The 24,776-nt window shown below is 39.6% G+C and overlaps 1 protein-coding gene across 3 annotated transcripts; it reads right to left on the bottom strand.

The window, feature by feature from the left end:
• Nucleotides 1-359: 359 nt before the first annotated feature.
• Nucleotides 360-24,467, bottom strand: myom1a (myomesin 1a (skelemin)). Of its 3 annotated transcripts, XM_003437825.4 has the most exons (38): nt 24,160-24,295; nt 22,466-22,680; nt 18,457-18,597; nt 18,158-18,344; nt 17,901-18,058; nt 17,589-17,681; nt 17,364-17,452; nt 16,575-16,619; nt 16,148-16,309; nt 15,889-16,050; nt 15,243-15,384; nt 14,836-15,035; nt 14,679-14,735; nt 13,702-13,826; nt 13,032-13,215; nt 12,689-12,863; nt 11,480-11,601; nt 10,158-10,354; nt 9,916-10,042; nt 9,136-9,320; nt 8,886-9,000; nt 8,494-8,650; nt 8,187-8,293; nt 8,035-8,079; nt 7,641-7,777; nt 7,400-7,544; nt 6,947-7,006; nt 6,795-6,862; nt 6,566-6,691; nt 5,873-5,953; nt 5,498-5,585; nt 5,335-5,373; nt 5,005-5,110; nt 2,389-2,552; nt 2,224-2,260; nt 1,968-1,990; nt 1,645-1,700; nt 360-1,470 (listed from the first exon to the last, which is right to left on the bottom strand). In XM_003437825.4, the coding sequence occupies exons 2-38, from the start codon at nt 22,627-22,629 to the stop codon at nt 1,201-1,203; spliced, it is 4,539 nt and encodes a 1,512-aa protein (XP_003437873.1). In that variant the 5' UTR covers nt 22,630-22,680; nt 24,160-24,295; the 3' UTR covers nt 360-1,200. The 3 variants fall into 3 exon arrangements, with proteins under 3 accessions (XP_003437873.1, XP_019203426.1, XP_019203427.1); XM_019347881.1 differs by lacking the exon at nt 22,466-22,680 and having other exon boundaries at nt 24,160-24,467; XM_019347882.1 differs by lacking the exons at nt 5,873-5,953; nt 22,466-22,680 and having other exon boundaries at nt 24,160-24,467.
• Between the last annotated feature and the right edge of the window lie 309 nt (nt 24,468-24,776).

Genomic DNA, 24,776 nt, shown 5'->3' with positions numbered 1-24,776 from the left:
GGAGCCGCACAGCGGCGGCGCACTCACACAGCTGGTGGGATACTTTCGGTTTGTCTGCGTCGTACATAAATTCATTCAGTACACTTGCAGCCAAAATTACAGTCCCTGCAGTGTATTTAATACTATGACTTATGTGCAGTTATCATAATGTTTGTGTCTGGGTAAAAATTAACTTATCTCCCTCCTAACGACCTTTTAGGAACTGGGTTACACACAATGACAACAGGTTCTTTTTATTAGACCATCATCAATCTTTCAAACCCTTTTTTATCTTTATTTATTATTTATTGTACTGAGGGCATTTCTGTCAATCAATGAGCTGAAGACGGGAGATTATGGAGAACAAAGGCAACCCTCTCTACAAGCAGGTGCAGTTTTATTGCAAGAGTGCCTTGAAGAGACACATAGATACTATATTCAGCCTCAGGCCACATGGTACATGACTGTTTATCACATGGTTGTTTTTATATTGTACCTGAAAAACAACTTTCCCGCCCACTACCCCCACCCCGCGTTCAACGGAATTTCTTCAGTGTGTTTCGTTCAGAAGTGATTCCAAGCTTTCCAGTTCTGCCTGTACTCCTTTGGGTTTGTACAGTGTGTGAGACACATCCAGTGAACCTGTTCTGATTGCTGTGTACTTGTTTATATGGCATCAGTGCTTTTCAGCTCCACCTCTCCTACAAACACATGTGATCACTGACTTGTAGCTCGCAAGCTGTACAGACATAACATACACACACAGTTTTAGCCATCATATCACTTTATAAGTTGATTGCAATAGCTGGTATAAAGTTAACGACATAATATTTTCTTTTTTTTGTTGTTAACAGTGGGGAAAACCCAAAGTGATATGGTCTGAAATGCCTAAAATTACTCAAATGTAAAACTTTAAATGATCAGAATACAGTGTTTTGTTTTTGGAGGTCTTCATGCTGTTTTCAAAATAAAATTGTCAAGTCAACTATCCCCCATACATGACACATCAAGCACAAACTGCAAGCAAACAGTTATTCTGTTTCACATTCATAACCCTATCCTTGATAAGAAATGCCCAAAACTCTTTAACCCATGATTGTTTTGTTTTTTTAAATTCATGATTTATTTATTTGCTGTGTTGCACCGGCACATGCCGGGGTAAAATACTTTGGAGACTGCCCTGTTGTTAATCTTCTTTGTGCCATTACGCTGTGTCATCCTTTAGTCTTTCTTCTCCTCTTTGCTCTCCTCTTCCTCTGGGTTGTACACGCTGACGGTGAACTCGCCGGCCTCTGTGCCATACTTGTTCTTCACCACAAGGGCGTATTTGCCAGAGTCAGCTGTGGTGACGGCGGCGATTGTGATACTGGCGAACTTGTTGTGCTCGAACTTGAGTTTGTAGTGGTCGTCAGATACCAGCTGCTTTTCGTTCTTCGTCCAGGACACCTCAGGTACAGGCTCGCCCCAAACGTTGCCAGTCAGGTTCAGGGACTAACGAGTAAATATAAGTTGTCAGGGGATTGATGGGTGTCACACATATGCAACAAGAGAGCTTATCAGATTTTAGAGGTAAGACACACTCATAGAATAACACAAACTAAGAGAGAACAGAAAGAATAACAGAGTGACACGCTTCATGAATAGAGTGAAAAATTGTTTCTTTACCTTGCCCTCTTGGATTGCAACCACATCTGGCAAGCCTCCAACAACACGAGCGCGGTCTAAACAGGAAATAAAGGTGCAAGTGTCAATCATCAAGGAGAGCTTGTGAGCATTATACTCACCAATGCTGCATTTTTCACTGGTGTAGTGAAGTGTGTTTTAGCTGGAAATGTCCTTTGTTCACTTTCATATTTCAGCTACAGAGGAGATCTATCCTTTAACCACGCTATATCCAAGTTAAAATTTTAACGATACCCCAAAAAATGTTACATAATTTCATAGAGCGGTGTCCCTCGGGAGAAACCAGAGAATAAATAGGCACTTACTTCTCTCAGCGATTGCTGCAGCTCTAAGGGAGGAAGGAAGGACACAGACATTGTCAGAAGCTTTCTAAAATGGTATCGTAGTTATTTCTAAGCTGTACACTACCGGCAAATGTATTTTGAGTGCATTCAAAAGAGCCCTCATGTCTATTTTGAGTTTGTGATGGTTGCTGCTATTTATTTCTGTAAACATCCTCTTCAGACAGAAAAGCTGAATTACACAAAAGAAGGATGGAGTCAGATGAGTTTGTTTACTTACTTGAGCCTTTGGAATTCTTCAAATGCCTCTTGCCATGCTGCACCAGGACAAATCACCAATTATAATTTGGTTACATAAGCACAAAAGATAGACAAAGTTAACAGGATGCGGTTCTTTCTGCGCCTGAAGCGTCTTGCTCCTTTTGACTTTATAACTTTTACTCACCCTGGCCAGTCAGATCAAAGGCTCTCTTTACACCGTCCTTGCCATCAAAGATGTCCATGCTGTATTTGCCCTTGTCCTTCTCAGTGGGCTCATTGATCTTAAGCCAAAGCTGGTCTCCTGTGACTCCGGACTTAACTCTCTCTGAAGCAGCAATTTTGCCGTCTCTGGTGAAGGAATCAAGAACACAGACATCAAATAATGCCTGACTCCTAATTTACTGAAATGAAAATGTATACAATCCAGTACACCAAGGAATATGACTCAAGTATGGAGCAATACTTGCAGCAGACGCTTCAATCTTGCATAATAATACCTGGGTTTTTTGGGAAAAATGTCACATGTGGCAAAATTTAGCCCCATCTATACATATATAATCATGTACATCAACAAGAGAGCTGATAGTTTTTGCCATTTTTTTACTGTTTCATTTTTAATCTGAATTATGAATGGCACAATATTACCTCGTGTTGTGCACTGCAGGTCTCAGATATGCAAAAAGTGTTGCCATAGTACACACACGAGCTTTGAAGGTCTTATACAAAAAGCAGTACCATGACTACCATTGTGATATTTTACACAAGTTGTAATGACAACTATAGTACAAAAAAGCAGAGAAGTGTTAAAGAATTTCATGAGAGTAATGAATTTAACTGTTACAATATGTAGATGTATGCTGGAAGAGATATATATGGATGGCTAGATTAATGTTAATTCTAAAAGCAATAGGTAATACAGAGAAATTAGTTGAAATAGTTGAAATTATAAATAAATATTGAGCTAAATGTAAATAGCTTAGCTAACTATGGCATGGGTGCTATGTTAACCAAACTTTACAGGTTTTAATTGAAACAATATTTAAATCAAATTAACATTTCTGAAACGTGACACGGTGACACATTGTCGATAAAGTGGTACTTATTTGACTGGTCAGTGTGGTTACATTTGTTACGAAAACTCGACTTTGTTCTGGGGGAGAAATAATAGTTCACGAGTTGCAGATAAGCATATAATTAATATCAACTAACATCAAGTAAAACACGTGAACCCATTTTACAGCAGTCATCTGATTCTCAAATTCTAATCTCACAACATTTCATATACACCCTACTACAACAATTTTCAGATATGGAAATGCATCTCTGCACTATCAGCAGCTTGGCTGTCCTTGAGCCTCTAATAAAAGAAAAAACATGCAGCTGACTGTGAGACAGCTTTATCTTCTTTCCTTTCATGCAGGATTCTCCACAGTATCTCACACAAAAGGAATTAATGAAGGAAGTACTGGAGCACCTTTCCTAAGGATTTAGAGAATTCAGCCGGGTCTTGTTATGGCTGTCTTGCAGCTCCCTTCTGCATCACTTCCCCCAGTGAGGATTATGGACAGTATAAAAGATAGATGTAGCTGCTGGGTCTGAAAAGCAAAGCCAACTGTGGAAGTGCTTTTAATATCCATTCTTTTTAATAGCCAGCAGGGGGCGACCCTTGTGGTTACAAAAGGACAGTTGTACTGTACAGGCTCAATCTGCTAGTTCCACTTAAGCCTGAAGGGCAGCACAGTAGTTAGTATTGGCACCTCACAGCAAGAAGGTCCTGGGTTTGAATCCAGCCAGTGGCCTTTCATTATTTTCTCCGGGTACTCTGCCTTCCACCCACAGTCCAGAAACATGCACGAGTGACTCTATAATTGCCCATAGGTGTGAATGGTTGACTGTCTCTATTTTAGCTCTGCAACAGATTGGTGACTCATCCATGGGTACCCTGCCTCTTGCCCAACAACAGCTGGGACAAGCTCCAGCCCCCCGGCGACCCTGAGTTGAATAGTTCAAACTGAAAAAGTTCAATTTTTAAATTTTGGTCATTCTAAGACTCAGGAGGATTATTCAGTATAAACTGTAATTACAATAAGTTATTCACCCCTCACTTATGACACTCATTCAAAACACCAAGATGGTGATGGTGAGAACATTCAGCTTGGGGTTTCATAATGGATTTTCTGTAACCAATGGGTTACGCAAAACTGACCATTTAACCACGTCCTACCCTTTTTCAGTTCTCCCCACACAGAGACTTTACCGCACAGATCCTTCTGATACAAAAAAAATCAATTCAAACATCTGTTGTCTGTTTCAAATTGTGTTTATGTTTTGAGGTAGTTTTGCCTGTATGACTTATTTTGTCTTTATGTAATAGTGATCTGCAAAAATTCTTCAGATAAAAATGTTGTTTTTTTGGATTAACTTGAATGATGGATGAGAGGTGAAACATCTTCAAGCAACTTAAAGAAGTCCAGACGCTTTTCTTTGCAAGCTCCTTAGAATTAACTTGAATCATTTACACATGCATTTATCATGCACTAAGAGGTTTACCTCATATTTACATGTGCAGACTGTATGGTTATAAGCAACATTTTACAATGCTGGTCAGATAATTTTGCACAGTGTCGATAACAGTATTATATCAATCTAATTGGACACCTCTGAGAGTCATGGGCAAAGACTGTTATCAGCTGCATTTGTTTTTAAATGTAGCTTCATGACAGTATTGCTTTGTGTATTTTACAAGTGAATGAGTCTTGAAATAAAAGAAAAGATTGCAACCCAGGTCAATTTCACATACTTGTGGAGCCAACCAACACGCAGGTCCTCATGGTAATATGTGACCGTGGAGTAGAGGACGATGCCATGCTCGGTACTGAGAACTTTGATTTCGCTGGAAGAGTTAGCTGGAGGGAGAAAAGAGCAAAGACAGGCACGTATTTGCATCTCTTGGAGCTAATATCGGATAATGGTATGCAGTAAAGCATGAAATATTTAGATGTTAATTGTTCGTTCTCAGGAAAAATACTTTGAATAGGCACATTCTGCTTCTTTCTGTGGGCCTCTTTAGTGCGTGGTCTATGTGTTGTGCTTCATTACTGCCTGGTAAGTGTGAATTTTAATGACTCACCAATAACCCTGAACAGCTCATTCATTACAGCTTGGTATCCTGGGGAAAAGCATGACGACAGCAATTAATGTCACATTCGCTGATATTACTTTTGCTTTTCCGCAGCACTTATTTCCACTTTTCCACTTGATTTTCAGCTCCTAAAATTTATGAGGGAGACTACCTGCATCTGTCAGATTGAAGGTGCTCTTATCTCTGCCTCTCTCATCCTTCAGGAAGACTTCGTAAACACCCGCGTCGTGCTTGGAGATCTAAGATTCAAATTAAAAGTCACATAAGTATCCTTGAAGCAATAGTGAAATCCCCTTAACCTCAAAGTGAGGGGAGTGCAATATTATTTTTGGGACAGATAAAAGACAGTCAAATAGCCAGACAGGGACCAAGTAAACCGAAAAGGCAAGCTTTTCTCCCGCCCGTGATGCTGCAGGCGTTTAAGGGAAAACATGGAAAGGACAGAGAAAAACATGGATAAGGGAAGACAAGGAGGACACATGGAGAAATCAGGTGTCAACTTATGGCAGAAAGATTATGTCCAGACTTTAGGTCTTGGTGGCGGGGGAACGTCCTCTGCAGGTGGTTTTCTCTTTTTTTCTTTCTTTTTCTCTTGCTTAATAACCCACTGTGAATTAGACAGATAAGCCAGTTATTGCAAATGCAGCTGACAGGAGCTCATGCAATGACACCGACCCTCTTCTAATGAGTAATGCTTACACAGTCTCAATGAAATATCAATGTAGCTTCCCTGGCACTGGGCCCTTAGTGACAAACCAGATCAAAATTCTATCAAAAAGAGTTTTTTTCTTTTCTTTTTTGTGCATGTAAGGTGGCCAGAGAAGTTATATTGATTATTGTTAGAATGAAATGAATGAGTTAAAAGGACATGACATGTACAATGGCATTACGTGGGCATTAATACGATCGCCGAGTCTCCAAGTATGAAAATTCAGAGAAAGTGTTAATTGTAGCAGTTTCAGTACCCACTGCATCTGTTCAGATCCCCACTGGGAACACGCTAATGTGCTGACTCCAGCACTCTACTACAACCTGGGAAGGTGAATATTTTCCAAAGTGTTTCATCATTTATGAATGTACGTGTCAGAGAGGGCTGGTAGACAGTGCAGCAGCTAGTAAAGCTGTACAATGGAAGCACAGCTGCATCAGCACCGCTTTTAGCTCTTTACTCATAAGCTCACAACTCCTCGCAACGTATGGCCTCCATCTAACGGCTGACCTTTCCGATATTAAAGGTCAGCTCGCCGTCCTGTCTCTCGATTTTCTTAGCATCCTCATCATCCTCTGCAATCTCAATGCAGTCCTTAGACCAAGTGATCTCAGTCTCTGGTCTGACATTTCCAATCTATGAAACAAAGAGAGGGACAGGAAGGAGTTGCTTTATCTACGTGCTCCATCTTTGAAGAAATATCAACAGCGCTGTAATTATTCACATTTGTTTCTATTACCTTGCATTTCAGCAGTACATCACAATCAGGGGTAACACTGAAGTCAAGGTACTCGACAAAGTGAGGACCTGAAAATATATTGAATGATTACACAAAAAATGATTTGTTTAATTATCATTAGGCTTACGTGAAAGAGGCGTGAGATTTCTTACCTTGTTTCCTGACCCATTCTGCCCTTGCAAATTCTGACTTCTTTTGAAGCTCTCTGAATTCTGGACAAAGAGAAACATAAATGTTAAAAAAACAGATTAAACCCTTATTCTTCCCCTCATTCACTGTTGGACTGTATTAGAAAATGTGGCATAACAAAATGAGAAGGGACAACTGTAAGTAAACGTTGCCTTCTGCTGCCCCTCAATGGATACATAATTAAACTGCAGCACTGGCAATACACCTAGCAGACTGGGAGATGTCTATATTTACACTGACATTTGCATTGTGTATTTTTACAGCCTTCATTTTCATGCTGTTCTCTTGACTTCGTCTTAACTGCTCAGTACTTTTATGTCATTTTGTCAGTCCTTAAAGTTATAAGTTAGGCTAATCCAGGTGACCATTATATCAAAATGGAAGTCAAAACTGTATTAGCCATTAAAGCTGCTTACCATCTCCAATTAGCACCAGACTGGTTGTACCCTTAGCTTTGCCATCCACAAGGTTAAAGGTGAACGTCCCCTCATCTGTGACTTCCAGAGAGTCCATGAACATTTCAATAATACCGGTGGACTTGTCGAAGTTCATTGTGTATTTCTGAAAGCAGTGAGGCAAACACAAAATCTCTGATCCTTCAGCAGTAAGGTTACGTTCAATTTACAACAAGCATTATTATTGCAGTATTTTTCCTACCTTTCCCTGAGAAATGATAACATCGTTGAAGACATACTCCACTTGGCAGTCAGAAGTGCATTTCTCCACCTGAGTCCAGAATCGCACGCGACCCTTCTCGAGCAGCTCCATAGCCATTTCGTTCTTAAAGGGAATAACTACAGAGCACCAGATTTATTAAAGCTCTTGCAGAACAACTTCTATTTTTTTAGGATTGCATGTAGGTATACGTGTAGGGCATAAAGTCACAGTGGCTGGTATCAGCAATATCAGAGTTAAAAACAGGCTTGTAGGCTGCATTTGTTTGAGAAAAGAAATCATTTTTAAGCCATATTTAAACCAATATCTACATTTAGTTCTAAATAAAACTGAAATTCTGGTCTTGGTAACATCTGTGCTTTGTGCCAATATTCACCAGGGAACTTGTGATCATGGCTGATGTCCAGAAGACGCTTGAGACCTGTCAATTAAGAAAACAACAACAAAATGGATGAATGTCATGACCTCTGTAAACCGACAGAAGTATTGCACCAAGTAATCTGAGACAGCCTTCAAAGGGCGTCTCACCCTCCTCAGTGAGCGTGTAGCTGGAGGAAATGCCGTCAGTGTTGGTGACTACACAGGAGAAGGTGCCCAGATCCTCCAGAGAGGGACTGTTGAAGATAGCTCTGGATCTGCAGATGATGAAACAGCAAGGGAGGAGAGTGGGGACATTTTTTCTCTTTTTAGCTGATATCATCTGGTGACATGGATTCTAATGCTTGGGGAAAATGTTGGTAGTGAACATTTACCCTTGTGGGACAATTAAAGGATTATTCTATTCTATTCTATTCTATTCTATTCTATTCATTAGTGGTACATAATGCATACTTACTTGCCCCGTTCACTGATAATAGTCAGGCGAGAGGTGTCTGTGATCTCTTTGTAGTTCTTGGACCAAACAAACTCAGAGCCCTCCATCATCTCAGAGCACTCAAAGACCATGGAAATCACACCGTCATCATCAACATCCACGTAAATCTCTTTGGTGCCTAAGAGAGAGACATTAAATGGTGAGAGGATCCCCGATATTAGTATTTTCAGTTCTCAAACTCAGAATTTTAGTCATTAAAAGACTAAATCATCAAAATAAAAAGCCTGGCCATCAGTGTAGAGCTGCAAAAAAACAGTCAAATCATGTGTGAGGACAAATTTTCCACATATTTGTAAGACTGGATAGGAACACTCTGTGACTGACTGCATCAGTTACATAACAGTCTCACTCACCAGGGCGAGTCTGGGCCAGGATTGGACCTAAGACTGCAGAGGGCTTTCCAACTCCAACAAGATTTTGAGCACGCACGTGGAACACATAGGATGCACCACCCTTCAGTCCAGTCACCTGATTTAGCACATGACAGGCAGGGGTAAGAGCGAGTCCAACCACCAACTATTAAAACTATTCACATGTCGTATTTGACATTAAGATATTAAAGAACCAATTTTGTTCAAACTGGATTATATGCATCTTCCTCACCTTCATGTATTTCATCTTGTTGACCTTTTCATGAACACCTTTCCAGCATTCCTCACCAGCAGAGGCCTCCTTGACATCCAAGTAGTAGCCATTGACAGGAGAGCGACCATCAAACACCGGTGGTTCCCACAGGACCACCACAGAGGTGTCACGGATCTCCAGTACATGAAGACCAACAGGAACACCTTAAAGATAAAAGTGTTTAAATAATTAATATCAGGGGCTAATTTTGGATTGTTTTTCCTTTTCTAAGGTCTAATTATATAGACAAAAACTTGGCCTAGCACCAAATGATAATGCTGAGAACTGACAGCAATATAAAGTGATTTAACTGATTGTTGTCTAAGCAATTTTGCATCAGTCTCTGTCTTGTAAAACATTGGACATAGCACAACTAAAAAAAAAGAAAAGATCATACCAGATAAGCAATTCTGCTAGATAAAGAGAATAATACTTTTAATCAGTGTGGTTGCTCTTAAAATTACGCTGAGGTTACCCAGAAATGTAAATATTTTGTCCTAGATATCTGGTAGCATATGATATGGATGTTTTTTCACTTAATTGCAGTGTGTGACAGTTGTATTTGTGTGATTATTTGTTATCATTTTCATAGCATTCTTGGTCAGGTCACTGATGAAAAATGCTTTAACTCTTAGTAACCCCCTTACGTAATTAAAGTTTTTCCTTTCAGTGGATAGTCAGTTATTGGTTTAACCCCTCCATTACTAATATCTACCAGCTCAATTTTCTGTGTTTCGGTGAACATGTGATCAGTGATACCTGGGACAGTAATGGTCCACTCTTTGCACTCCAGAGGTGCACTGGGCAGAGAGGGTTTACTCACACCAGCCATGTTCACTGCTCGGACTTGAAACTGATAAAAGAGCCTCTCCTTCAGGTTCTCCGCCTAACAGAAACAAATGCAAATAGTTAGAGACTAAAAAGTGCCTGCCAGCTTCATTACATGCAGTGATAACATTTTATGTTTTATGAATGTGAGCCTGAAGGAACTTGAAACTTACTTTATAGGAAGTTGTAGTGAGTGCCTGGTGGTTCATTTCATGCCATTTTCCAGCAACGCCTCCCTTTACGGTTCTGTAGTCCACAAAATAGCCCCTGATGTCAGCTCCTCCGTTGTTAGCAGGCGCGTTCCAGCCCAGGACCATGTAGTCCTTGAAGGCCTCCAGCAGGGTCACACCGGTGGGTTTCCCAGGTACGGCTGTGATGAGAGTAAACAGGACGGTCAGCTTTAATTGTGAGAAAAAATGTGAGTAAGCGAGTCAAAACAGTTAACATTAGCCAAGTATCATACAGGTGTTAGTGGTAATCAGTGTTAAAATATCATCTTAGCTGCGACGGTACAGATGAACATCATACATGCCGCTGCATTACACACACAAGAAACACACATTTGTTGTTTAGTATCACAATAATGGAAATAGAAATACTTACACTAAACGCAAGCAGCTGTGAAACTTTCACACTAAGAAATTCTTCAAAGCCAGGACTCATTAGGATCATGCTCTTTAAGAACACAATAGTTTAGCCTTCATCTTGGCCAGGCACTAAGAGGCACCCCTAAAGATTTATCAAACAGCAGAACTCAAGCAAAATTAAACTTATATGCAGAAACCCTCAAACCCTTCACACAAAGTAAAAACATTGTAAAACATGACCTGACTGGTTTAACCAAGCCACAAAAAAATAAGTAAATACAAAAATTAAAGGATGGGAAAGTTACCAAATATAGTGGTAGCAATGAAACTGCCATGCAGGCACATGCGAGTTATCGACTGCACTTTAATAAACATATAATTCATAACATTTAAAAACTCATCCAAGGGACTTCTTCAGTCTCAGCTGACTGCAGGTTTCCCCCAAGAGTACAAGAGTACCAACTCTTTGAACAGTACTCATGGCCACTGAGCAATGGTCATGAGTACAAGAGTACCAACTCTTTGAACAGTACTCATGGCCACTGAGCAATGGTCATAGCAGACCATGAAACTAAGCTTATGCCTTGTTTTCAGGTAACAGTGCTAATGTGCAAATGTACTGTTTATAATGGAGGGGAAACCTGCAGTCAGCCGAGTCATTTGGATAAGTGATGAAATGTTTTTCCCACTGAAAATGCTGCGTTCCGATGGACAGAATCAAAGACATAACATATTAACACATGAGATTTACAGGCAGATTAACTGTATGAGAATGAAATTTTGCAAATCAATTAACAAAACATAAAAAAGATTTTGAATTAGGAGTGGTGAAAGACTATACATGGATAAGGGGGAAAAATGGAGAAATGTGTGCAAAGTGAAGAATGAGAATGAATTATGACACTTACAGATGGCAGCTTGTACAACTACAGCATCAGAATTGGGGGAGCTCTGGCTGTATCCAGCAGCATTTACTGCCTTCACCTTAAACACGTAGTTTGCACCAGTAATCAGGCCATGACACACAAACCTAAACAGAAAAAAGAGATTCTCAGCATTTCACTCATTTCTATGAACAATCTATGACAGCATTAGTATTAGTCAATAGGTGGGATCTTTTGTAATATCACACAAGTGTTGCTCTTGATACAACATACTTTGAGCCATTCAAGTTACATTGCTTTTTTTTTTTAAATACTCAAACTCAGGACCTTCTTGCTGTGAGGCAACAATGCTAACCACTGTGCCACTGTGCTGCCCCTTTATCAGTCTCTCACTGTGTTGATTCTTCTTCCCAGCATTGCTTCAGCTCATCAAAGCATTCGTTTATAAACAGCTCTCTGAAGGTCCTGCCACATCACTTCACTCAGGTTGAGGTCTGGGCTTTAAGTGGGCCATTGCAACACCTTGATTCTTTGTTTACCACTGGGATCATCCTGTTGCATGACTCAATTTCAGACAAGCTTAAACTCAGTGACTGCAAGGTGCCCAGGTCTGTGGGTACAAATCCAACCTAAATCATCATCCCTCCAACATATTAACATTTGGGATAATTCGTTTATGTTGGTTGCTGGTATGATGTGCTTGGTTTTCTCCAGATGTGGAGCTCTGCACTTATGGTCAAACATCTCCACTTAGGTTCATCAGTCCAAAGGAGATTGTTTTTTCTTGTGGTTTGTTCAGATGCAATACATCTAAGCCATGTTACCATGTTCATTTTGGAGAGAAGAAGCTTGCAACCATTTCAAACAAGCCATACTTGCTCATCCTTTTTCTAGTGATACTGTCATAAATTTTAACGTTTAATATGGAAACTTAGACATGTAGGGTTTGAGATGTAGCTCTGGAGTGATTGCGCTGGATGTCCACTCCTGGAAAGATTGTGGCGTTGTCTTAACACACACCTGGATGCTTCAGATCAGTAAATTGGCTTTTATAGAGGTGGTTACACTTTCTGATGATCAGTTAATCAAGTGCATTTGATTAGCAGCACTTAGCTGCTACTTACCCTCTTAATTCCTGTGGAAGTATTATAAACAAGACATAAAAAGACATGGCAAAATCAGTATCCTCAACATCTTAGAGCATGCATTAATTGCACCTTTAAACCTGCCCACCTGGTCTGCTTGACAGGCTTATTGTTGCAAGGCATCCAGACATCTGTGCCCACCACACTACATTCAATATAGTAGCCCACCAAGTGTTGCACATCTTTGGAGGCCCCCCAGAAAACCACCACAGACGTGTCAGTGTTTCTGGTGGCAACCGGGTTGCCTGGAGCTGATGGCAGGTCTGTTAGAGGAAAAGGAAAACACAGAGCATCCTATAATGCAGAAAGGCGCTGCAACAGACTGTAAAATAAACCAGTGACATTGTGATTTTAGAGCTACTATTATTCAGTCCTGAGCAGGTCTTTTTATATGCAACATTAGTTTTGACACACTTGGTTTGCCAGCTCACCCAGTTTATCTCCAACTATGACTTCTCCTGTGGATTCAGAGGCTTCACCCACGCCGGCAGAGTTGCAGCAGCGTACACGGAAGCTGTAAGATTTACCCTCCGCCAGGTCAAACAGGGCAAAGCGAGGAGATTTGACTGGCATACCAGTGTTCACCCTCTGCCAGGTGTCAGTGCCAGAAATACGCTGCAGTTGACAAAGAGCCAGAAAAATGTTAGAGACTGAAACAGATATGAAATTTGACTATATGAAACAGGTGAGGTATGATTATTTATATAATGTCTCCATATGCTTGCTTTCACATATCACTATTCTAATAATAAGTCTGTAGGTCTTTGCCATTGTATTTGTTAATGCACTGTATGACCAAAGGAAATCAATTAGAAATGAGCATTTTCACACTGGTGTATTTACTGTGGAGCTTTCATTTTGCATTGTCTCTGCAAAATATGTTGATTCCTCAGATTTAAAGGTTAAATTGTGTTAGCTATCAGCAGTAAATAGTTTAAGAGCTTCAAAGGAGAAGAGTTAAGACTTAGTTAAGTGATTAGAAACTTTGTTTTATTTACCATAATCATGTTAAATATAACAAACGATATAACTGATTCTTCTCATCAATCCAGTAGTTTGACTCATATATTTCTATGGGACAGTTTTCAATGTTTTTCTCACCTTCTCAATGTAATACATGACTCCTTCGTGACCCCTCTGGGCTGGAGGCTTCCAGGCAAGTACCACATAACTTTTAGTTGCCTCGGTAACCACAACATCAGTTGGTTCTCCTGGGACTACACCGACTGAAGAGGCAAGAAGATACTCATCATTTGGACACAACAACTGCAACTAGGTAAGTGCTGAAGTGACTGTACTGACACCAAAATGGAGCGCTAATAGCAAAACCACATGATCTGTGCAGACTGTTCTCACAGTACAAACAGTATTTTACTATATAAGCTTTGCATGAATTAAACATTGTCTAAAGTTATAAGACTGATCAGATATGTGATGCTGATGTTTGACTGATTGGATATATGAGGTTGTTTATTCCTACAGTAATGAGTCTGAAATTTACAGGAATGAAGCAACTGTTTTAAAAAATTGGGAAAAAAACTGAGAAGTCTTGAAGGACATTAATAAACCAATACCACAAATACCATATCCTAACCTAACCTGTTATAAAGACTGAGGTGGTAGTTTTCAAAATCAGACACATGCAAGTTCCTGATTTTGACAACTCTGAATTTTTTGTGAAGTTTGAATTTCTGATTAAAAATAGCACATTCGACCCCCTTAAACATTAATGAAAAATAGCTCACAGTTCCCCTTGATTAAAGAGACAGGCATCAATCAGGAAGCTGTGTGATGGCTATAGCAGTTAAAATCAAAGAAAAGGAGCCCACATCTCATACGTGTTTGAGCCATATGAGAAAATGTCTAAAATCAGAGTAGGAGAGTTGCTTGACTGTTACTGTAAACCTAAGAGATGTGCAAGCAGCTGGGTGGGATGGTCAGGTCCAAATATTAGAGCTGTTTGGCCAAAATGAGAAAGATATTGAGGTTCAATAGCTTTTTAAAACCTTTTTGTAAAGACAACTAAAATTAAAATTCTATGAAATTATATTTATTAAGACAGCAAAAAGGTGCCGTACCTGTCGGATCCTCCTCTGTGAACTTGATCATTCCAGTCCAAGGAGCCGAGGGTCCAGCTGTTTGGAAAAATTAATTAAATAGATTTTTTTTTTAAAAAGAAGGTTAATTTGTTTACATGGCTGAAGTGTGTCAGCAGGTGATGGGTCTGTGTCTCACCTCTGAGGCGTGCTCTGTCAGAGGGATCCATGGCAACCACGGCCTCGGAGATGCGGGATGGACGGCTGACTCCAGCCTTGTTCACCGCACGCACCCTAAACACGTAAGACCGCCCCTCCACCAGTCCTGTGACAGGGAAGCGAGCGTACTTGACTGGGACTTCATTACACTGAGCCCAGTGATGGGTCCCCACCTCACACCTGGAAACATTTAGATTAGTGAACGCTGTAAACCAGGTGTTAATTTGGATTTCCAACACAGAAACAGCAACAATTAAACCAGTTTCACTGCATATGCTGTACACAGTATCATATGCCCCCTATGAAAGCGGACTATTTTTGTTTTTTACAATTTTGTATAAAATAGTAGCAAAACGCTGTAAACCATAAGAGAGGAAGCTGACCCACCTGTCGATGTAGTACCCCAGGATGGAGCTGCTGCCCTCCACCGCTGGCTGCTTCCAGGTTACCACAACATAGTCCTTGTTGGCATCATGACAGCGCACATCCAGGGGGGCTACGGGAACCCCCTCAACCTCTACATCGGCATCTGGCATAGTGAGACACACACACACACACACACACACACACACACACACACACACACACACACACACACAGTTAATAGTGAGTGGTGCTGTTTTTAAATCAAGCTGATCTCTATTACATATCCAGTTTCCATTTTCTGACCTACTTGTTTACAGTATGAGTGGCAGGACTGCAACTAAGATACACTTATATCAATAAATCACTATATTTTTAATGTTTATGAGGGATTTCCAGAAAACAGTCTCTGTAGCTGGTTTTCTCACACACATATAAATATATATAGATACAAAAATTCTCAGGGGGAACCAAACACCTCACTTAAAGACACAGCAGAACTGAGCACCTCCCCACCGCATCTATAACATGCTGCTGCAGTTTGGACATAACACTTGCACACTTTAAGAGTTACGATTCGTTAGATTTTAACAGTTTGATTTAAAACAAAACTAAAAGTAACTTCATTTGCAAAAAAGTAACCTTTAGATGAGGATTTTAGGCCCTTTACCTCTGACAAACACGTAGGCAGCATAGGTATCATAGCCAGATTTGGTGTTGACGCGCAGGGTGTACATGCCCTCATCTTCTTTGTTAAGGTGGACAAGAGTGAGTACGGCACGTTCCCCAGACCAGTGAGTGTGCACCCACTTAGAGGGCTTTAATGGGACAGCTGATGAGACAGGAGATTAACAAAAGAAGTGGGGCTTGATGCCTTAATACTCAGAAAAGACAATAATGCACAATTTCCATTTTATTCTTTCACTTACAGTTTCTGTACCACACGACTTCAGGCTGGTATTTTTTCACAGTGGGATAAATGATGACAGTGCAGCCGAGGCTCAACGTCTCCCCTTCAGAGCCAAAAGCCACTTCAAATTTGTCAATAATGGTGGTTTCAAAGGTAACACCATGCTCAGGGCTAAAACCATCTACAGACACATAAAAGGATCTCAGCATTAAAGGGTCACACCCAGCAGACTTTTTTTGAAGTCCACTAACGCTTATTTGAAAATATGTGGCGCTTTAACTGATGTTGACTTTAATCAAAAATAGCTAAATTACCATCTCTAATAAAAACAATTCTTAAAAAAGCTAAAATAAAACTGATATTGAACAGAAATGTGTGGTTAGAGCTACTTTACTTTATACAATTTAAAAGAAAATGTTTGTTTATAATATATAAAGTGATCTCACGTGGTTTAGGATCGAGTGGACCTGGTTCAACACCCTCTTGGAACCCTATGGGGAAATATTATACAACAAAGTTATTAAAACCTGTAAAAGGGATGTTGACCTCTGACCTCTGGAACTATAGAATCAGATAGATATAATTTATATAAAATCTACAATGCTGTGAAAAGTATTTGTTTCAGATCATCAAATCTGTCATCCTGTCAATACCTGCTCAACAAAAGAGGTGTGCAGCTAACTAACATTACAGCTCAGATGAAGAGGGACAACATTTATGTTTCCTCTCATGGGTAAATGTGCACTTCATTTGTCAGTGATACGGTTGGCACGTGCAGTTTGGTAAAAAGAAAATAGCGGCTGTTTAAAACTTCCCCTAACGAGGTTTGTAGATTTTGAGCAGCAGACTACTGGGAAACAACACTGATGCTGAATTCAAATGTAATTTTTGGCTCTTCCAAAAGTGTTGGTTACTATCTTTACACTCAGGAGAAGGCAGACATCTTTTTGGCAGAAAGCTCCAAAACTGGGCAACTCAACACAAGAGTATAGATGAAAGAATAGATCTACAGGCCAGACGGGTGAAATGCCCCTTTGGCGCTCGTGAATGAGCTTTAAGACCTTCCTGTGGTCTGTGCCTTTGAAGGGATTTGTCTCCTGAAACATACTCAGGGCACAACTGTAGGATACTGCTGAGTTTTAAACCTCTACTTTGAACTTTGACCGCAAACTGAAATCGACTGGAGCTGCTGCAGAGAGGGACATGTGGAAAAGAACATTAAACGAGTTACCTACTTTTCACAACCACAGAGGCCACAGCAGAAGTTTCCCCTTTCACATTGAGGGCAGAGACATGATACTTAGCAGTGTCGAAGAAATCACAGCTGGAAACAAAATGTTGGTGCACGATTAACTATTAACGTCACAAATAGATTCAGCGCTGCAAAAAAAATAAAACATTAATACCGTTTATCTTGGGTGTGTGCTGTTAATTCAGAGGCCAGCTGAATGATTACCTACTTCTTGATCTCCAGAGAGTGCATGTTGTAATTGCTCTCAGCTGTGTACTTCTCGGGGTGGGCTTTGGCATCGATGAGGACGTTGTTTTTATACCTTAAAAGCAGCAGAAAGACGACTTGTTTATTTTTACTCTTGTCTTCAGAGTTTTTAATTGCCATGGTGCATGTAGGTGTTTATGTGGCAACTGTGGAAAATAAACTCGACTGACGTGTTGGATGGAAACTTCTCTATGACACACGCATGACTGACTGTTTTCATCAGCCTCTTTTTTGTGACTCAGAGAAGAAGGGAACTTATAAACTTGGAACATACCAGGCAATCCTGGGTTTGGGCCATCCAGCCACAGTGCAGTGCAACTTAACATCCTTGCCCTCCCAAACAGTCTGTCCACGGGGCTTGACAATGAACTCTGGGCGGTGTGTCAGGCTGTCTGGGTTCATTTTCTTACGGAACTCCAACCATTCCTCCATCTGTAGTGTGAGTGTGTGATATGAAGCCCATCAACGCCTGTATGGGTCATGTGAAAATAGTTAAACCTTTGCATTCACAAAACTATGGAAAGGATTTACCGTCCTGCTCATTTCCAGGCGTACAGCAGATTCCCTGACATGCTTTGACCTGGTTTTCTTCTCCACTTTCACCTCCATGGCCTCCCTGGCCTCCCTGACAAACAGGTTCCTCATGGCCACATAGTTGATGCCCTCCTCTGTGACCTCCTCCTCCTGGGCCTCCATTAAGCCGCGAACTACATCATGACTAGAACAATACAAACCAACCAAGACGTGAGAACAGAGAGCACACTATGAATGTCAGAAATTATACTGATTACTTGCTAAGAAATATCCACAAACTCAGACTGCATACTCACCTGGCTCTAAACACCGGAATAACATAGCCGATAACTTCTTTGTCCTTGTCCATTGCCAGGTAGGTGCGTTTGGCTCTCTTGGGTAGTGGGCTCAGTTTAACCACCTCCTGCCCCTTCTCTGTCTTCACAGAGATCTTCTTGCTAAGAGGTAAAAGGCATAATTGATCGTACTGAAGCAACAACTGAGTAGCTCCAAATAAATTGCATGATTATTATTATTATTTTTGCTAAATAATGCTGTGCTGAGTGATTGTGGAAGATTCATTGGTTTTTTTTAAAGAAAAAATTATAAAATTTTGATTTGCCAGAGAACAACCTGAGCCAGAATCAGGCTTCTGCATCAGCTTGTTTTCTTGGAACAAACAAACTATAATAGTAAATGTGGTTCTCAATCTGTTTTTTCCAATCACACAACCCTTTATAAAGTTTTCTTTAACCAGTTACAAGCAATGCAAGAACATTCTTGGTGGAAAATAAAAATGTCCATATTAAGAATCACATTACTGTAGAAACACATTTACTAAATACCAAACTTATAACTGGAAAACACTTAATTCCTAGATTTCAAACCAGTATTTTGACAAAGACAGAAGGGCGATATTGTGGTTGTTTTTGATGTTTCTGAACAGTTTCACTCAAAACTCAAACTCAGACCAGTCCAGACAGACTTTTTCATTGTTTTGATCACTCATTACAGAAAGAGAGGTCTAACACAAATATGTGGTCCAGCTCTTTGTACTTGTTTTTTGGCTGTATTGCTGCTACACAAATCCATTTCCTTAATTTTTGTCTGTCAGTAAATTTCTGAAAGTGGTTTCACAGCCAGCTGTGGAACATTTGTTTGTGTTTGATCGCCATCTGTAAAGTTTAATGTCAGCGATAGGTTATGACAGCTAACCACAGTGTTTAAAATGGGACTATTGAATATAAAACATGGTTTAGTTTAACATCAGTAGACTAATTACAGTTTTTTATTCTTTAAGAATTATGTGTGGTTGATAGACATGAAAAAAATCCCTTCTAGTACCTCTTGCAGTAAGTACCCCTACTGGTATTAATTAACCTTCCTAGTCATTTGTCATTTGGTGTAGATTATTTACTGTGAAGGAAGATTTGCTTTATAAACTGATGACTAAATATATGCACCACACTTTGCACGTATAAAAAAAGGGGGGGAAGACTTCTAAGAGCTGCAGAGAAATCTAAGAATACCATGAAGAGCATGAAGCATTTTGCTCACTGGACGACTAAACCTTTAAATAAATATGGTGGTTACATAAAGACATATTCAGCTGGTGCTATAGTCCAGTTACTCAGAGAGGAAGATGTATTCCGGTCCGCTCCCTAAGATCCTGACCCATTTACAGTCTGTTTCATTAGCCTCTTAGTCTTCACTATTGTCAGAAGGTTTTTTTTAAATGGAACTTGGACTGCTGTACATAAGACTCGTTTTAAAGCCTCTCTTTCACTCATGATCTCTGCCAAGTCAGCGCTAGTCTATCCATTTGGCATGAAAAGGAAGCAGGAACGCGTGGCTTTGATGAAGTCTGTTATGTACTGGTGAAGCAGGATACAATCTGTGGAAGGTGCTCAATGCACAGCAGAGACAGACAGATGGAGGGAGTCTCACAAAAGATGCTGTAATGTCAAGAAGTTATTTCTATTGCTGACTCACCAGGTGAGCTGAGAGGACGCCTGCTTCAGTGTGAAACAAAGTCAAAGGTAATAAAGTTTGATGGCTGAAAAAGAGCACTTCTTTTCTGTCTGACAAGCTACAGAATGTCAGTCTGAAAATCGGAATCACTAAAGTACAAATTGATTTCTTTTTTTAGTAAATAAACAAGACACAAAACACAGATGCTTAAAATCAACAACAGCTATTTTGTACATACTGGCCCAAGAGTTAATACCTATCAGACTACTGTGAAAGCCAGCCTGCAACCAGCTACAATATCATCGCTTCTTTACAATGTCTTTACAGTTGGCTTAATGGCAACAGCTCATGTCGCATCTTCAAAAATAGCTTGGCTGTCCAGGAATATAACTGGCAGCCCTTCACTACAGCTGAAATTCTTTCCTTGACCTCATTTAGAAAGTTATCCCAGCTCCAGCATAGACACTGAGCGCCTCAGCTTAAATGACAAAGACATGCTAACCATACTGCATGTTGGTACAGGAAGGTGCATGTTCGCAAGACAAAAGATAAACAAAAACAAGCCCAAGAAAAATCACTGGCTTAAAAGTAGAACCTGACTGATATATTTCTATTTAAGAGGAATACCGATATCTGGTGGTTTAAAAATCTGATATTCCAATACATTGGCCAATTCTTCTTTTTTTCAGACACATGAAACAGATGCAGATTTTCCAGTATTTGTTACGTGTAGTTATTTACATACGTTGGTTGTGTTTAAGGCATTTGAAAGACTTGCCGTCACAGAAGTTACAGAGTGCCCTCTGGTGGAAAAACTGTGCAACATCAACACTCATAATATGGCTGAAGGGTGTTTCTCCTATCCTTTGCCTTTTTAAAATTTTTTATTTATCACTCGTTATAAATGGTGATGCTGATAGAGCAGCAGACAGCTAACATTGTCCAATAGTATCGACCTGTCAATAAATCAGTCAGGCTCTATTTAAAGTCATTACAATATTCACTAATTTGTAGTTTTAAAGATGTCAAGGTAAGGCTGTAAACTTTTTGCCATTATTAACATTTTTTATCAAATTGAAATCCTTAAACTTTATTCAGCTTGTGGCTTAATAACAGTAACGTGCAATTTAATAGAACAGAAAACAAATGAACAGAAGAAAAGAAACAAACAGAAAATTATTTCATTGAAGAAATAAATGTCTTAGCAATGTTGTTGTATTGTACTGCTCTTGTTGTATTGTTGCATTCACTGTTTTTCTGTATTACTTCAGTGGGTTAATAGATAAAAGTACATCAATATATCAGCTCTAACACGGTGGAAATTATTTTGTTTAAACATTACAGACTGATCCAACATTGCAAACATTCTCCCACAATGTTTAACTTGCAAAAGTACATTTATTTGCTGGCAAAATGCCTCATGAAAGTCTAGCGCCAAAGCATCACAAATAAATAGAGTTTGTCCAAGTTAGATAGCGTGTGGGAGTCTGTGTCAAACATTGGATCAGCTTGTCCCTCTCCTATGCACCTGCCTCCTTAAATAGATGTTCTTATAGCAACAAAACTCATGTATAAACACAAACACATGAGAAAAAGCCTTTGGATAAGAACTTAGAAAAATTACTTTAAGATACAGACTATATAAGTGGATTACTCTCATATAACTGGACAATTTAGGAGGTTGGATGCTGACATGTCTGCTTTGACACTTAGAGATGAGATTTAAAATAAAAGTCAGTTCACAAATCTGAGCTATAAAAAAAAAAACAGGGAAGAGTAGCTGTTGTTTTACATCCATCCTTCTGTTTACCTGCCAGTCATGTGTAATGGTCCCCATGCTATTATGCCAAGACTCCAGGCCTTGAACCCTATTGCTTTTTTTGTACTTGTACTTACACACTTCTCCAGCTTTTGCCTATTTGAACAACTATTACAAAACATTTTTTCCTTCAGATTTGATTAAGTGTCTAATTCCTGATTAAACCTACAATATGTAGAGAAAGAGCTGGAAGGAAAATACGTTGTCACCCTCATGATTTACCATTTAACACACTTTAAAACTTTAAAGGCCATGCTACAACAGTATGTTAACAGTAAAAAGTGCTATATTTTCTTTTTTTAAAATCTATTACCATAAAAAAGAAAATCAATAAATAAATTATAGAATAAAAAAGCACCTGCTCTTGATGAAAACCCTTTTCGGTATGCATGCACTCTCTTTCCTGCTGTTAAACCCACTTCAGACCACAAGCACAATGTTGAATATTTGAAAGGGAACATTCATCATTTCTGAAGTACTAGGAGTGGCAGGTTACAACCTTGGACCCTGCAACCCCTTCACTCTAATCCTCTTACCGATGGCTGGTGGTCTTGACAGTCGAGAATGACTGCTTGCTAACAGACGACTTGCTGCTCAGGTAATAGCTGCTCTCATAGTGATGCTGCTGCTGCTGCTTCTCCTCATGTTGATGTTGATGCTGATGCTGCAGCTTCTGCGTCACTTGTAATGATGCTGACATCCTGACGGCCAGTCCGCCAACTTATAATGACTGTCCTTTACTTTACCCGCTCTGTGAATCAATCTGACTGTTATTATTAAAGACTGGTTTCTCTACTGGAGGTTAGTCTAGTGCAGAGGCCGGTAATAAGGTAGTAGGAGCAGGGATTAAGGGATAAGAGAATTGGTTGCTTGTTAAAAATATGTTTTTAAACTTGTTATTGTGATTTTTTGTTTGTTTGTTTTGGGCAAGCAGCTTATGTGTTAGCTCTGGTTAAGATCTACTTCTGTGTTAAATGAAGCAGCAAGTGATAAACTGGTGGTTTTGATGATTTTCAGACTTTTCAGTTCAATTTAATTCAACTTTATTCACGTACTGTGAAATCACAGCAACAGTTGCCTAACAGTTGAAGACCCTACAACAACACCAGGAAAACAGAGAAAACCCCAACAATCATATTACCCCCTTTGACCAAGCGCTTTGGCGACAGTGGGAAAGAAAAACTCCCTTTTAACAGGAAGAAACCTGTTAAAAGCCATCTGTCGTGACCGCTTAGGGTGGAGGGAGGAAGAAGATGGAAGGAAGTCTTGAACAAAAATATATCAATTTACAGTCAGATCATTTCCTTCAGTGGGCTTTTTAAGTGTTTTGTGATGAACTGGACACCAAATGTGGACAGATGGCAAGAACAAGCTAAAATATACTTCCTGATTTTGCAGGTTTTGTATAATTAGGCTACCAAATATCTATGTTCAGTACTGACTTAATTGAGGGTTATTTCGTTATTCATATATCCGAGTTATAAAATGTCAAATAATTGCGACAATGGCAAATTCCTAAAGCCTAGATGTTTGTTTCTTCAAAATAAAAGTCCAACTTCAAAGGTTTTATGTTTATTGTAAGACAACATAAAGCAGATTGGAATGAATGAAATATAGATTTTTGTAAAGTAATAATAATAATAACAATAATAATAATATCATCCAGCTGACCTCTCCCCATGTGAAGCCACTTAAGTTCTTTTAGATATGGCTCAGGTTAAAAAGAAGAGCAGCTCCAGCTGGGAGGCAGGCAACAGTAACTATATGATCTGCAGTTTCTCCCAGATTACACAAAACTATTTTCTCCTTTTTGTGTGCTTGAGCAACATCTACTACAAGCAGATTAAGCCATCAAGAATTACACACTGAACTGGACTGTAAGCCATGAGGGCACAGAGTGCATTAAAAACATTTTTAAAAAGTCCAGGTCATAAAAGTTTTGTAAGGTAAGGCTGGTGTTAATTGGAAGATTAGGATGACATTTCACTACAATGACACATGCAGGCTAATATACCAGAGCACTATTTCTCAAAATGAACAAAACCCTGTTAGTAGGCTATATAATAAAACTGATTAATTAAAACACATTTATAAACAAACTAAGTAAAAAAATAAATACATAATCATACAGTGGAAGCCGGCCTAGGGCCTTATGGAGTCATGGTTTTAAATGATAACCAGAGCACATAAGTACTTCGGCTTATTTAAAAAAATATGCACACTCACTCACCACAAATTAAAAATCCACAATCGCTGAAAATAAGAGAAAATGTGTGTTAATCCAGAAGTAGCTAAAGCAAGTTGAGATCCAGGCAAAGCAGCAGGGTGAGGGGCAGTGGACAGGACGGCAGTCCACAGAACAAAAATAATGCTGCCACTCGGCAGAATGCACAAGACACCGTCAGGACCTTTTAAGGCTGGGGCAGCTTTAAATTTAGACCATGAGACCATGAGAAGGGCCAGCTGAGCTGAGGAGCTTCTTTTTGGCCTGGCCCTCCGCTGTGTACTGTACTTCAGGGGCATATGCAGGACTCCAGTGGTTTCACCCAGTTCACCGTAATAAAAGGCATATGAACTGCACCACAAACGAAAAAAAAACCCCCAGAAGAAGTGCCACTAATAAAAGAAAATACAATTGAGGACGGGTTCTCAGTCTTAAAAAAACCCCTGCTAACCTAGTACAATCATATCATCCACCGACCAACTTTAACACCAATGCTGTTAAGTTTTAAACTTTTCACTTTCCCTTAGTTTATAGTTTAGCTTATTTGTTTGAAATCGTTCCGTTATTATTCTGCTGCGCAAAAAAATATTTAGTGGTTCAACTTCCTTATTAAATATTGAAAA

Source organism: Oreochromis niloticus, linkage group LG18, assembly GCF_001858045.2.
Source record: "Oreochromis niloticus isolate F11D_XX linkage group LG18, O_niloticus_UMD_NMBU, whole genome shotgun sequence".
Classification (NCBI taxonomy): Eukaryota; Metazoa; Chordata; class Actinopteri; order Cichliformes; family Cichlidae; genus Oreochromis; species Oreochromis niloticus.
The sequence above is the reverse complement of the archived record's forward strand: the minus strand, read 5'-3'. Positions and strand labels throughout refer to the sequence as shown.